Source organism: Typha angustifolia, chromosome 13 (genome assembly GCF_048772165.1).
Source record: "Typha angustifolia cultivar Huaian chromosome 13, ASM4877216v1, whole genome shotgun sequence".
NCBI lineage: Eukaryota > Viridiplantae > Streptophyta > Magnoliopsida > Poales > Typhaceae > Typha > Typha angustifolia.
This window is the reverse complement of record NC_133251.1, coordinates 4,539,307-4,554,684: the sequence shown is the minus strand read 5'-3', so window position 1 is coordinate 4,554,684 and position 15,378 is coordinate 4,539,307. Positions and strand designations below refer to the sequence as shown.

At 33.1% G+C, this 15,378-nt stretch overlaps 1 protein-coding gene across 1 annotated transcript; it reads right to left on the bottom strand.

Moving 5' to 3' along the window:
• Positions 1 to 6,700: 6,700 nt before the first annotated feature.
• Positions 6,701 to 7,985, bottom strand: LOC140774849 (uncharacterized). Its single transcript, XM_073117997.1, has 2 exons — positions 6,925 to 7,985; positions 6,701 to 6,844 (listed from the first exon to the last, which is right to left on the bottom strand). The coding sequence occupies exon 1, from the start codon at positions 7,907 to 7,909 to the stop codon at positions 6,935 to 6,937; it is 975 nt and encodes a 324-aa protein (XP_072974098.1). The 5' UTR covers positions 7,910 to 7,985; the 3' UTR covers positions 6,701 to 6,844; positions 6,925 to 6,934.
• Between the last annotated feature and the right edge of the window lie 7,393 nt (positions 7,986 to 15,378).

Here is a 15,378-nt window from a genome sequence, read left to right as displayed (position 1 = left end):
AAAAACCTCTGAACTTAATTAGGAATTACCCATCATTTTCAGTAACCAAACAGCAGTTAGTTTTTAACCAAGTTAGAAAAAAAGGTGAGAGAAAAGATAAAAATAAAATAAGTCTAAGTTTGTATTATTATCACATTACGAGTTTAGCTCTGAAACAATTTACACATATATTTTACGAACATAATGATAATATTTTGATACTGCTATCTTTAATTTTCTTTCAAAATTTATTTATTTTTATTTTTGTATATCACATCAAATGTAATAAATTTGTTTTAAATCTACTCTCAGAGTTACACTTCTGCTTGTGTAAGCCCGTAGGACCTTTTACAAACTGCTTATAGTGGGCTTGTAAGGTTGTAGGACTTCAAAATAAATAGTAACCTTGCAAGGTAAATTTGCTTGCAGACTTTCAAGCCTGCAAGGCTTTTAAAAAAGAAGAAGAAAAAGAAATTTGCTGAAGACTTCATAAGGAGATAAAAGACTTCTTAAAAAACATAATAAAGAATAGCCCGCAACACTATAAACAAAACAAAAAAAACTTATTCTAAAGGATAATAAATAAATAAAAGCCTACAAAACTTAAAAAAACACATCACAGCCCTAATTCTTGCAGGCTTATAAGCCCACAATCATGTGGAGTTACACATCTCCAAACTCTTAAGACTCGGAAAGAACACAAAATAATATGCACCTTTTAAAAATAAAAGTTTAATAATGATATTTTGAAACTAACATATTTTAAGATCAAAGAGTCAAGAGTCATTTTGGTATATTATATTATTAATTTCTCTTCAAAACTATTTTCTTTATAGTACATCAAAGATAATAATTACATTTCTAATTTAGTTCACAACATAACACTCCATTTTATTAGATTAATTGGAGCTATCTAAAATAAAGCTAAGAAATGAGTCAATCCAGTAGTGTCCAAACTGCCATATTCAAACAAATAATTTTGTTTTAGCTCCCACTACCTTATACTATATATATATACTGATTTGCATTGATCATTCTCGTCACAAGGAGTTGGAATTCGAACATTACATGCACAAGTTTCATCACAGGAATGAGCTTTATTTGGGATATTTTTAGGTTTATTATATTTTGACCGATTCAATTATCACTCCGTATCACTAATACTTCTCTAAAAAAATTAGACAAATACGCCTCTTGAATTATATAATCGTAACGCTAAGGCTCATCTCTTAGAATTTTAGTTATAAAATTTGTTGAAAAATTACCTTACTAATTAGATGGATAAAAATGTCCTCACTTCCTCTTCCCCTCTCATGTTATAGTTAAATTTTAGAGGAATTAGAGAATATTAATTTACAATTGAATACTTAGAGAAGTTATTATAGAAGTCGCTAAAAGAGTTGACGGAAAGGGCGATATGGGTATTTTTATTCATCTATTAAATTTGTTAGATTTTTAAGATAATTTTTATAAGAATTTTCTATCAAAATATTGATAAAAGAATGCATAGTGATACATTTAAATAGTTTAGATAATGTGTCTACCTACTTTCTTTTGGGTAGGTGAAAATGCTACAAAATAATTATTGAAGGGGTCAAAATGTAATTAAATTAACTTTGATGTCTAATTTACAAATATAAGGCTTGATCGCACTTAGCACGCAATCGCTCTTTTAAGTAGAGATATCTTCTTATGTCATTGAACAACCTTTTCATATTATATAGGCTTGAGTAATATCGATAAGAAATGAATACTTTGAAGGCCACGAACTGCCTCGCCTCCAAGATAATGGGAGAGACGAGTAGCTTGTATTATATTTGGATGCTTCTCTCACCTTTTCAATCAACCGAGGGCCTCTCTCTCTCTCTCTCTAAAGTGGCTCTTGATAGTTATTTGGGCTGAAAAAATAAAACAGAGATCAAGTTGGTTAAAGGTGCTTTTACAATTTAATTGATAAAAGAGAGTAGGGCCCTCATTGAGATTTATTTATTTTTTATTTAATATATAAAATTTAGTGCCTGTATGTATTTTATAGTCCGATGAACACTAAAATCTAGAAAAATTTACATACGACACTCTATTTTTAATAAAATTGTGTATTACATCTTACATTTTTATAATTTACAAATCGAACCTTATAATTTAATAAATATATGTAGAAAATACTCTGCTGTTAGATTTGTTAGTTAAATTAATTGAACCTCTAGTTTAGATTAACTATACTAAGAAAATTTTAGTCATTTTAAAAATAAAATTTCTCGGTTTACTATCTAGAATATTCTCACGGTATTAATTTAAATCTAACCCAGGATAATTTCTGTACATATTTACTCGATCATAATTTTATTATATAGCAGGGTATTATATACAAATTTCTCTAAAAAAAAATCTACTATTATAAATTAAAAAAATTAAATATAATTAAATTGTAAAATTTCCTTAGCTAAAAGGTAATGATTTAATATAAATAACCCCAAGCAATGCTGCTTCTCCTAAGCTACTACTGCTATTGTTATTTATCTCTTTGAGAAGATACTGCAATCTTAGTGACGACCGAGACGACGATGATGCGAAAAAGTCTACAGTCACTACTTCAAACTCCAAAGACACAAATTAACCCGCGTTATATCTTTAATGGACATGGCTAGCCTTTCAATCAATCGGATAGACGTCTATTCTTTCCCCTCATCTATTGATCATCCTTCTGGGATCTAATGACGATCCAATGCATTCTTAAACAAAACAGAGGATCCACTCCTACTCCAACCTAAACCACTAAATCCCCCCTTTCTTTTCCTCAGTTTTTGACCAAATTAGACCCATCTTTTATTTTATACCAACCAACTCTACTAGAATTGGTTGGTAGGTACCTTGCTCATGACCAAGGAGGTCATGAGTTCAACTCCAACCCCAAATAATATTGTGGAGAAATTGTTTGGTGGTTGGTAGTTTGGTGGCTTGGCTTGATTCGGTTGATGGCTCGACAACGCAACGGTTTGGAGCAGGTCTCAGCGGTGTTTGATTCGAAGCAATTGTTCGGCGACGCATATGGCTTGAAGCCTAGACTAGATAGCTAAAAAGCTCGGTGGGGCCTAAAGTGCCTCTGTATCTAGGGAGGGTAGCCTTCGGGCTCATCAATGATCAAAAAAAAAAAAATCTTTTATTTATTTTATCAAGTACTTCTAATAAAATATTAAATTAATTATTATTTTTAAAATTAGATAATTTTAGATTAAGTTAAAAAAGATTTATCCACATAAAATACTGATTAGTTTATTGTTTTATTAGGATTATAGAATACATATAATAATAAGTTTAATGAATAGTCTACTTGGGTTAAAAAAATAATTGGAATGAGACTAATTTGTTGGAAAGCTCTCTTTTTCATCCCTAGTCATCCATAGCAAAGTTAGTAGTTAGGAACAATCATTGCGATTCCAATTAACTGATACTCATACTCGACACCCATTAATTTCTATGGTGTGACAATTAGTTTAGGTAAGGTTAAATATTCAGAAATTTTCTTTTCAAACATACCTCTCTTACCATTCACAATCTACTTCATTTCTGCCATCTCATTTTTTATATTGATGAATTAAATTGACTATAAATATAAAATAATATTTTTTAAGATTAAGATAAAAAAATAAGAGGAGAACTAAATTTTTAAGGTCAAATGAAGGATAATAAAATATCTTTATTGGTTTAGTTGTCATTAGGTTAAATTAAATGATAAATATTCATGCAATCGAGTGTAAAACGCAGGATAATTTTAATAAATTTCTCTAGATTTTAATCCAAGGTGACTCTCATGATAAATATTAGGATCTTATTTTAGTTATGCCCTTATGGACGTCTCTTTATCCCAGCCTTATTCTCTTGGCATTAGATTTTAGTACAAAACATCGACATCATACCTACCATAGCAATGAAATATTCCCCAAAAAACAAAAAAAAGTTCACAAACTATGTGCCCATTATCCAAGACATGAGAGGTGGGGAATGGACGGGTTGATGGCCCTATTGGATTACATTATCCAGGGAAAATAAATCATCTCTAGATTTGAAATTAAAGTAATCATGTGAGGGGACAAGAAAAATGAGGTTTGAACCCGCAATTAGTAACCGGATAGAGAATGGCCGGAGTGATTAGGCACATTGATTTGTTAATGATCCAGAGTATTTAGAGACGTTTTGGAAGGAAAAAAATAGGACGGCTACTCTTTAGCACAAATTATACACTTACTATAAGAGGAAACAATAAAATGTAATAAGAAAGTATGTCTCTAGTGGATTTATAGGGACAAATGGCATAAAGTTAGTCACAATTTTGTCGTGATTCGACAATTAAATACCTAGCTTTGCAAAGCTCCAAAAGGCTAAAAAAGTAAGAAACCCTAATCTATGATAGAAATAAGAAAGGAAAACAAAATGCTCACTCTCGCTAGAGTACCAAATTGAAAAGGAGGAGCATAATATCATAAGCTGAACGAAATATAAAAAGATTCAGCGGCACACCAGTTTAAGATACCATTGCAAATTTTTTTTAAAAAAAATCCAATAAGTCTTTCAATAGTTAGACCCAACCTAACTTAGTATCTCCCGCATCTGCCAACCCTCAAGGCTACAATCCCTAGTTGTCTTGACAAAGTTTACGAGCAAATAAAGGTGATGGGTCCTCCTCAACCCACATTTACCCATTGGAAACAGAGATTTAGGCTGAGCAAGACAAATTGGCTACAGCCGATAGGGAGAGAGAGAGAGAGAGAGGGGGGGGGGGGGGGGGGGGAAATGTCAACCTTTCTCTTCTCCCAACGGAAAAAGAAAAAAGAGTGACAATGGTAAGACACAGCAACAAAGACAATATAGAAGGAAAAAAGTCGGCAAGAAGAATGATGGGCGAAATGAAGGCACTCATTCTTTGTTGAACTTCGTCTACGACAAGCAAACAAGCTAAAGAAGAAGGTGAAAGTAGAAGGGGGAGGTGAAGCTAACAAAATGACTTATTTGATAATTTAGCCCCAGTTCACTTATGAAATAAAAAATAAACTGATTCTAAAATAAGCTTTTTTATTCTGATGTAGTAAGTAAACAACATTTTAAGCTTATTTAGGTATAGTAATTTATCATTTTTTCTCACTTTATTCCATACAACTTTTAAAAATAATTTACGAATAACTCAAAACTACTATGTTGCCTTTAGATTAAATATCACTTGATTACATATTATCTCAACTACAATAAAAATTCTTTTTCCTCTATCTCTTCTCTTAAATATGAGTTATCTCAACGATCTTTCTCTATCTCTTCCTTTAAATAATGGACATCTCACATACATTTGAAATTCTGTTTTCGGGGGACTAATAAATTCTACACAAAAAAATATTAAGTTTGCACTCTTTTGTCATAGTATGAGTTTATAACCTTGCATTATCTCGTGGTGTATGATTATTTCTTCATAATGCACGGTTATTTTATATAAAGTGCAGCTTAAACCGCGCATTGCATGTTTATTTTAAAATAAAGTAAGGGTTATTCTCTTATAGTGTGGGCTTATAATCTCGCAGTGCATAATTATTTTATATAAAATGCGAGATTATTTTCCTGTGGTGTGAACTTATAACTCTGCATTATTTCGTAGTATATGACTATTTGCTCATAGTGCAGGTATACAGAGTATTTAAAATACACAGTTCTAATAAAAAGTATTATATATATATAAGGTATTTTTTATCATTTGATATAAAACATCACTGATATCTAATACAAAATTACTATTTTTTTAAATACTTTTCATATCACCTTTACGCGGCATCAAATATAATTATTATTCATCGTACTAGAATTAACATAAAATATTAAAATAATTTATACTAATATTATCTCTTTTTTAAAATTAAAAATTAGAATAGTATTGCCTATTCTAATCTTATTCCATAAAGGGAACAAAGCCCAAATAAATATAAGACCCGTTATTCTCAAAAGAAAATTAAAAAAAAAAAAAGGAAAGGAAAGAAAAGAAATTCTACATATGTTCCAAATGTGTCTAATTAGTCGTTGCAGTGCTGCTACTTGCTATCTCATGAGGAATATTTTGGCAAAATTCAAAATTTGCACTAACAGCTGAAAGGATGACAGCTGCAAGAAAATGTGCGCAAGTACGAGAATATTCATGTCCAGTTGCTGATTTTAATGGGTCTAGCTAGGACGTGCTTCTTGGCCGGCGGAGAATAAAGAGAAAGAAGGAATCAATATGCGAATAAGGTTCGACCCAGGACGATGGGTTCTAAATTCTAATTCAATAGGCCATTATATAAACGCCAACACACCAAAGCATATTGTAAATTAACCTCCCAATTGAGGCTTCCATATATATATTTAAGCAGATCGTCACCATTTTATTTTACCGGGCAGAATTTTAAGTCTATTGACACATAATATATAATGACCTTTTTTCTTTATTCATTTATTTTAAAATTTTTTCATTTAAATGTCTCTGTTAGAGATGATCTCTCGTCCGGCCTAATAACCTGCCAGCTACTACGATTGATCAATAATATCAACGAGTTCATTGGTTAGGTAACACGGCTTGTGATTGGGGTGCATTAGGAGTCACTCATGTACTGATAAATGAATAGAATTTAAGATCAAAGAAACAAATCTTTTGTGTAAAAAAATCTTTTTCTTATATCTAAAGTTTTAAACTCTCTAGTGGAATTCGAAACCAAACCAAACCAAACCAAAAGCAAACTCTTTGTCGACAAATCTTGATGACAAAGTGTAATCACATTCAAACAGCAACACCCATCCAGGCTACAACCACCATGACATCACAACCCTGATGTCCTCCTTCTTATCTATATATCTAAAAATAAAATATCACACAATCTTAAAAAGGAAAAAAGAAAAAGAAAAAAAAAAAAAAGGAAAATGTTATAGTGGTACCTCTCACGAATTAGGCAGTGAAAGCACCCTCCTTCGCCGAGACTCTCTTTAAGAACTCGTAGGTAGTGATCATAGTCATCGCCGACAACGACATGGACGCCCACCTCGGTCCCAGCCCTCTGTAGCACGCCTTCCAACCCCCTTCCTTTAAGATTCCGGCCACTGTCCGTCCGATTCCCCCTCTCATCTCTCCTCCTCCGCCGCCTCCGTCCATCACCTGAAGCCTCGTCTTTATCGTGTCCAGCGGCATCGTCACCACGGCTGCGGCACCTCCGGCAGCAGCTGCGCTCATACCCTGCACCGCCACGATCCAGCGGCCGTCGTTCCTCGATCCGACCATTCCCCAGATCGCCCTCTGCGCCATGGCGTACGATAGCCACCAGACGGCGTTCGAGGGTGCGTAGGTTAGGATAGAGACCCCGAACCCTCGGTAGAGCCCGCGGAGGCCGTCGGAGAGGAGGATACTCTTGAAGAGGGCGGCGCCGCTGCCTACTCCGCCGCAGGAGTCGGCGACCATAAGGCGCTGGGAGACGACGTCGACGGGGGTCCAGACGACCTGGGCGGCGATGGCGGCGGTGACGCCGGCGGCGGCAGATGCGGCTGCAGCGGCGGCGGAGTCGGAGGCGCCGAGGCGGACGGAGGCGGTGCCGACAGCGCTCTTGGTGGACTCGAGCGCCGCCATGTAGAGGGCTCGGGCCGGGACGGTTCCGGCGAGGGAGGTGGAGAGTCCGCGGTAGAGCCCCCGGAAACCCTCGCGACGGAGGATCGCGGTAGCGATGCGGACTGCCGAGGGCGGCGCCGGCACCGCCGCCGGAGAAGGCATCGCCACTTGGAGGCGGGTCTTGACGACCACTGCGGGGTAGAGGGCCGCGGTGACTCCGGAGAAGAGGGCGGCGCCAAGGAAGAAAAATCTGGACTTGTCGAGCATCTCCCAGTTCACCTCCGCCGGGAGGTGGATCTCCTCACGGCCCTCGGTAAAGCTCATCCTTTTCCCTATATTTCTACTACCATGAAATCCTAACCCTAATAATTCCTTTCTATATACACCAAAAAGATGCCTTTTGGGGCAGAGAGGATTCAGACCAACGGATGGAACATCTCTCGCGAGGAGTACCTGATCGGAGGCGACATCTCCGGCTTCAATCGAAGATTAAGGTTAGGTTTAGGGCTTGAGGAAGAGGAGGATTAGTGGGGAGTAGTGGAGAGTATAATAGAGTAGAAGAAAGCGACGGTGTTTCTTGTTGGCAGATAGGGAGGAAAAATGGAGTGTGCTAAGATTTTTCCGGATCTAGGGAGTTTATTGCATATTTATAGAGTAAGCCTTACCTGGGTTTCAGCGGGCGAAGGGCACGTGCGAAGGAGGTGGCATCCCGAGCGGAAACTTTATCGGTCAATGTACGGCAGGCCACCGGCAAACCCCAGTAATCCCTTGGCTTAGGTGAAACGGTAGGTGACCCCCAGTGTGACCCCTGTTAATGATTGGCTGCAAATGGCTATAGTAACCTTGGGGCAAGAGAAGGCGGTGGATCTGAAGGCGGACGGGGGTAAAGTACTCTACGATTCCGTGGGCAAACGATTTAACGGTGGGTTAGCGGCCCATCGAAATGGGCAGATCAGACGAAGGATGACCGTTTGATGGACAATAATGTGCGAGCTCTGCAGGTACACTGGGACCGCCCACTAATTATTATCCAAATACTCTTTCTAATTATTGTATCTAAATGTAATTCTCAACTTGTATCCGATTTCTCTTCAAAAATCATAATACCCTATTTTTTTTTAAAAAAAATGTCTGTATATAATTTTATTAAATTCAATTATTTTTTACGAGCTTGATACATAAAAATAAAATTAGATGGCATTATAAAAAAAATAAACATTAAGCTCTAAGGATACACAAGATTTGCATAAGAAACACGCAACACATTCAATCATAGCTGAAATATTAATTTAAACTTCTTTTCGATTTCGAGAGGATTTTGAAGCTAGCTATAATCTTGCTATGAAGAGAAAAAACTTCTCTCCTTATCCTAGCCACGGAAAGAGGGAGGAGTAGACTACCGAGGGGAGAAATCCCCGGTTGAGGAAAGGAAAAAAAAACCTAATCCTAACAAACTACTCTATTAGAATCGATGGAGAAAGCGTCTTACAATGGCGCTTTTAACTAAATCATATCTATATAATACTTTAATAAAATATTTATTAAATAATAATTTAATGTTTATGGGTTAATTTGAACTATAACCTCTGTCATGAACAAAATGTGACCTAATTATTAAACTATAGTGATTAATTTTATTTTAATGTATTTTGTTGATTCATACCATATTACCTAATCTTTGGCAACTAATAATTGTTTTTATCTTTTGGCTTCGTCAATTTATAAACTCATCTCTACTTCAATATAGGATCGATCTCTCTTTTTCCTCTCATGAGAGAGAGAAGTGAGAATCTAATAATATTCTATGAAATATCTCCTTAACCATCCCATTGGTAGGACATATCTCCTGTTCATATATTGAAACTTGAAATGACTATTCTTGTCATTGGATTGTTCACGATTATGGCTTATCTCTATTGCACTTAACTAATTATATAAAAAAATGGCATAACAATGTCGTGTGCCAAAGATCATGCATGCCATCCAATGGGCTTTAACTATGTGCTGAGGATAATTAATCATACATCCACTACTCAACTAGGATAGTGATCTAATTAGATTTGTAGCAAACTTCATGCAGTTCACCATAACTTACCAGTAATATGAAGCCCTCTGTAGTTCTATGGCACATCTTGAACCCCACTGGAATATATGTGATAGTGAAAGTGAGTGGTGGCTTGAAAAAATGGGCATTAAATTTGGGTTGAGTTGTTAGCAATGGATTTATTGTTTACACAATCACTCATATACATATTAATCTATCGATAATAAGTTCCAATCTATTTTTCGTCTCGCTAAACCTATCTTATAAAAAATTCTTCATCTTTCTAAGTCACTTATTAAGCTTATCAAAATATTTCAAGCTAAAAAATAATAAATCATCGTGCTCTCAACTGTTTAAGCTTTTATTGTAGTAGCAAGTTAATAAAAATAATTTAATTACACCGAGACTCTTCAAACTATAGCTTATTTTCTAACATTTTACTCTTCAAACAGTGTTAATTAAAAATATCAAATGATTATCTTACCATTAACTTGTTTTTTTTTTCTCTAAAATAGGAATTAAAAAGCCATTAATTATGTCACATAATATTCTTTAATAAATAAATTCAATGGATAACTACTGAAAAGAACATATTGAATAGCTTTACATAATTAAAGTGGAAGTCTATGTATCATGAAAAATAAATAAGCAATAGTTGAAAAGTTCTAGCAGTAATTATCCCTATAAACAACCAAACACCTGTCATCTTCTCTTAGATGCACAACAGTAAACATCTACAAACAACTGGAGTAACTTAAAAGCTATATATGATAGCAAATCTTTTGTTTTTTTTCCTTCTGATAGCTTTATTGTGTCCAACCAGCCATTAAAGTATCTGAATTTAATCAGATGGTCAGAAGATTAAATAATCCTAACTACTGTTCATCTTCATCTTAATGACTCAAATCCACATGACCAAGCCAATATAATAGCCAGAATAGTAAATAATAAGGGGGACCCAAGAAAGCAGGAGTCTGGCAGTATAAGAGACTGTGGATAAGATTCAAAAGAATCCTATCAGAAGGAAAGAAAGAGAGGCCCATCATTAAAGCAAAACTAATGTCACCAGTTCACCACTGGTTAGAAGTAATAATAGTATACAGCAAGGGAATCCTTTTCACTTGTATCTTAGCTATTGAGACACCTGGTATATTGGTGATAGATTTACTTAGAGTTATGACTTTCTTTTAGCAGCAATATGTGTTTAGCTGTTTGTCATAAGTTCTCATCTCTCTCTCAAGAGAGATATTACACAGCAAAGAAATAGTCTCATGGGATTAGGATATTTATATTGATATCTGACGAAGAAAATGTCTGTCATTTGAGCCGGCAAAAACCATGCAACCTTACTATTCTATTTACAATTTTATTTCTGTGTTTTGGATTAAATATAAGATAAATTTTAATAAAATGACTAACCCTTAATAAAGTGATTTATTTGTTTTAAATAAGAAAAACTAAAATTAAGAAGTGGAGCTATTTTTCATTAAAAATTTAACTTTTTTAATTTATTTTTATAACTAAATATTAAAAGTAAAAAAAGAATTTAGAAACATATATTTTTTTCTTCAGTTTCTAGCAACCAATAAAATATACTTATCAAGTGTGAGATTGGAAGTGCATTTATGTCTATTCAAACTAATACTTTCTAGAGCTATTGACCAAAATAAATTTATTTTCTAATTTATTTACTAAAATACATTACTCCCAAAAACTTAAATATCAGAATAAATTAATTTTATTGTAATCCTAAGTACAAAGCTTAACTTTTAAGCATTTTATTTAAAATACTAATAAGATGAGTATTTTTTTTAAAGTAAAATGATAATCTTATTAGCTTTTTTTTTATTGAAACGCTTTAGATAAGATCTTTAATTAGAAAAATACTTAAAGTTAAGCATTTTAATTAGAACTAAGATAAAATAGACTCTTTTTAAGTATTGTCTATTTTAGTAAATAAATGATAAAATAGAGCAAGTTTGGTCAAAAACTGTACTTTAGACCTATATCATATGAGAGTTATCTCCTTGGTTAGGTCCCCAATCAACCACTGAGCTTTTGAAGTGACATAGTAGCTACCCCTAAGCTTATCAATTAGCAACCCAAACTACCCTCATCTTATGATAGCAGATTACCATCATACCACTCTTGAACTCTTTTTCTTTTACCTTTAATATGTTGTTACTACTAACAACTGATATATTAGTATATAAATCTCTATCTTAGAAGGTGATTTATTAATTTTTAAATAATAATTTATCTCATTTATATGTCACTTCTATGATAACAATTATAACAGAGTAAGAACTTTTTTAAATAAAAATTAATAATAAAATTTGTATTAAGAAAGGACTATTTTGTCTTGGTAACAAGACATATGATAAAAAGAATATCTACCAGTACCAGATGCCCTAATTTTGTATTAAGAAAGGGCTATCTGTTATTCATAAAATAAAGCTATTATTTTAAAAATAATATTTCTATATACCAGACTTTGTTATTATTATTATTATTATTCTTCTCAACAGATAAGGTTTCCAGGAGGCAGCTTTGTATCATTGTATGCTTAGCCTAGAAAAGAAAATTTCTTCTTTCTTTTTTCTAATTCTATTTCTCTTGGTCTAGATAAGTAGGAACATAGATTATTCTTGAATAAATATTTTATTCATTTATTCATAAGATAAGAATATAAATCTTTTTTATTAATAAAATGTAAATAAAAATGTATAATTTTTTATTAAATTAAAAGCTAAATAATATTAGTGATATCATAGTGGAGAAAAGAAAACCTTATTTTTTTCTTTAAAAAAAACAGTAGCAATAAAAGTCAGTGCTTTGTTAGACTTCATAGAAGAAAGGTATTCTATTGCATATATTTGTTCATCTTAACAACTATTTCTAAGGAATATTTTATTAATATTTTGTCAAAAAAAACTAATTATGATGACAATTTTGAAATAGTTAAAAAGAATCAACAACAATTATAATATTTTAAAAAACGTAGTGGCAATTGTTAAATTTTAGCAGTTTTAAATGGCAATTATGTAAACAAAATTTTGTACAGAATAACCACCTGAAAATTTTGAGACATGTTTGCATGTCTTCCTTAATTCATACTTTTTTATTTTCATTATTTACTTGTATACCTTTAAAGAGACATGGATTTTATATAGATATCCTTTAGGTATTTAACTAATAAAAAGACATAAATATTCTTTACTTAAATAATAATATGAGTATTTATATATCTTTAGAGTTAACTCGATGAAATCTTAGCGGCTAGTTAGGTTTGAGGGACAAACGAAAAACAAAGGGTATACAAGTGAATAAGAGATCATAGATAGAAAGGCATAGGTTAAAAGAAGCAGGAGAGATGATATTTTAAATTAATAAATAGAATATTACTAAGATGTTACTATGATATAAATAAGAAAAGAAGATTAATATTAAAACAAAATTATTGGAGAAGAAAAAAGAGGTCTTAATTTACGTGAGACAGCGATAACAAGGACCAAGAGAAGAGGAACTAAGAATAGCTTGGCCATTTCTAGGACTTACGAGATCTTCAAAACTTTGCTTTTGGATTGAAGTTGTAGGATCTTGCATATATATACAATATTAATCCCATGATATGTTGTTCATGTAACTTTCCTAAAATTATGATCATGGCTGCTCGTATACATTATTACGTAGATTTTTTTCCTTGAGAGCATAATTGATATGACTCGGTCATATTGGATCCACTTGTGGTATTGGATTCATTGTGACGAGTATATTTATCTAGTTTGTGTTTGCTCGAGAGAATAAAACATTTTGCTAAGGATAGAGATCGGAATTTACGCGTTCGAATGTGATCGAGTGCATTTGAGCGTAGTGTGGCGAGAACTATTGATTTATTAGGGTTTTAATTTAATTGTTTGAGTCAAAAGGGTGAAACTCTATAAATATGTAAATAAAACTCTAATTAGAGTTTGATAATTGGTCAGCATTGTTGCCCTTATCTCCCTTCTTCTTGCTCTAGCTATTAGCACCATCTCCTACCTCCCTTCTTCTATCGCCCAAATATTTAGTTGGCCTTCTCTCCTACCTCCCTTCTTCTATCGTCCAAATCTTTAGTTGGCCTTCTCTCCTACCTCCCTTCTTCTATCGTCCAAATCTTTAGTTGGCCTTCTTTATCTCCTAATCCCCTTCTTCTGCAGTAACTTCTCCCCATTCATTCTAAAAGAATTTTTCTAGTACCTATTTAGCCATTGAAGAGCTAACAAGCTAGAGCTTATTTGACTTTCAGTTACTATTTGACTAATATATTAAGATCTAGCCATTTAAATCCTGCGATTTTGGATTCTTTGGAAAACTCTCTTTAAGGGTGATAACATATCCAAAATTCAGTAAATTCCAATAGCTAGATTCTCCAAAATTCTCTTCGAAGTTTACGTCAATAAATCGATCCAGAACTGTTACGGATCGAATCAAGCCGATTCGTAACAATAATCTCTACTGCCAAATGAGCTTCTTGAATGATTCCATCACTGCTACTACTGTAATAAAGACTAGGGGTTTGAAACAGGTCGAATTATATCTCATTCGATTTAATTCCATATGTGAGTTTTGCCCATTATGATTTTCAAATTCGTAGTCATATTTAGATAGTCTATATAGATACATATATGAATTAAAGAATAAGATCCGAATCAATGTCCATCTATTATTTAGTTTAAAATTTTATAAAATTAGTGATATGAATCTCTAATCTAGTTTTCATATAGCTTATATGTTTATATTACTTCTTAAATATTCAGAAAACATATCTGATTTCCAATCTATATGCTTATTCAATGGGTAGGATTAAATCTGATCTAAATTGATTCAGTAACTAAGTTATCAAGCTAAGATTTTTCTATCGGTCTTAGTATTTTAATTACATTGTCTATGAAGATATATATACGGGTTGATAATATCTACAAATTTTTTAGTTTAAACTATTTATGAAGTTAGTAATTTTTACATAATTTTTGTTGTTGTTGGGAAAAGTAGGCTAAGGCTGATTAAATTTATTAGAATAGGAAAGCGAAGATGCTATACAAAATAGAAGAGGGGAGAGGGGGAGAGGGGAATTATAAGGAGAGGGCAGAGGTGAATTCCTCGAAGAAAATAGGGATTCTCATGGCGAAGGAAGACAACCATGTCCTGTTTGAAAAAGCATGATTTGGAGACTCGTTAAGATTCTTACCTCCCTACGGAACACAAAATATGTCAAACCTAAACAGTGCGATGAACCGCCACACATGCCACCATTTAGAAGAGGATCCTAAGCCTCTTATGTTCCAAAAAAATAATTTATTGATTGTCTAAAGATTTTTAATAATTATATCACAAGTTTTCTATTTAGAAAATGAATATCAATATATCTAATATATAGTTATATTTAGTGAATATGATGATTAAGTTAACTAATATTGACTATCAATATCCGAAAAAAAAAATATGCATATAGATATAATTTTACCATAATTCAATCTGAACTATTTTTTACTTCGAAAAAGAAGAGAGGAAATTTATATTCAAATTGAAGAACTTGGCTATGGTACCATGTTTACAAAATTAAGATTTTGGAGTTGAGTCTGATATCTGGATAGAATTAATGTGCAAGATCAAAGCGGTTAGCCATACCATTTTCATGTTGAGTGATTGTTCTTAAATAAATTAAAAAAGCCTCTCAAATGTGTACTTTTCCACTACTAATGCATCT

Bases quoted from the DNA above. Each gene is read 5' to 3' on its own strand.
- LOC140774849 (XM_073117997.1), bottom strand. From the start codon at position 7,909: ATGAGCTTTACCGAGGGCCGTGAGGAGATCCACCTCCCGGCGGAGGTG.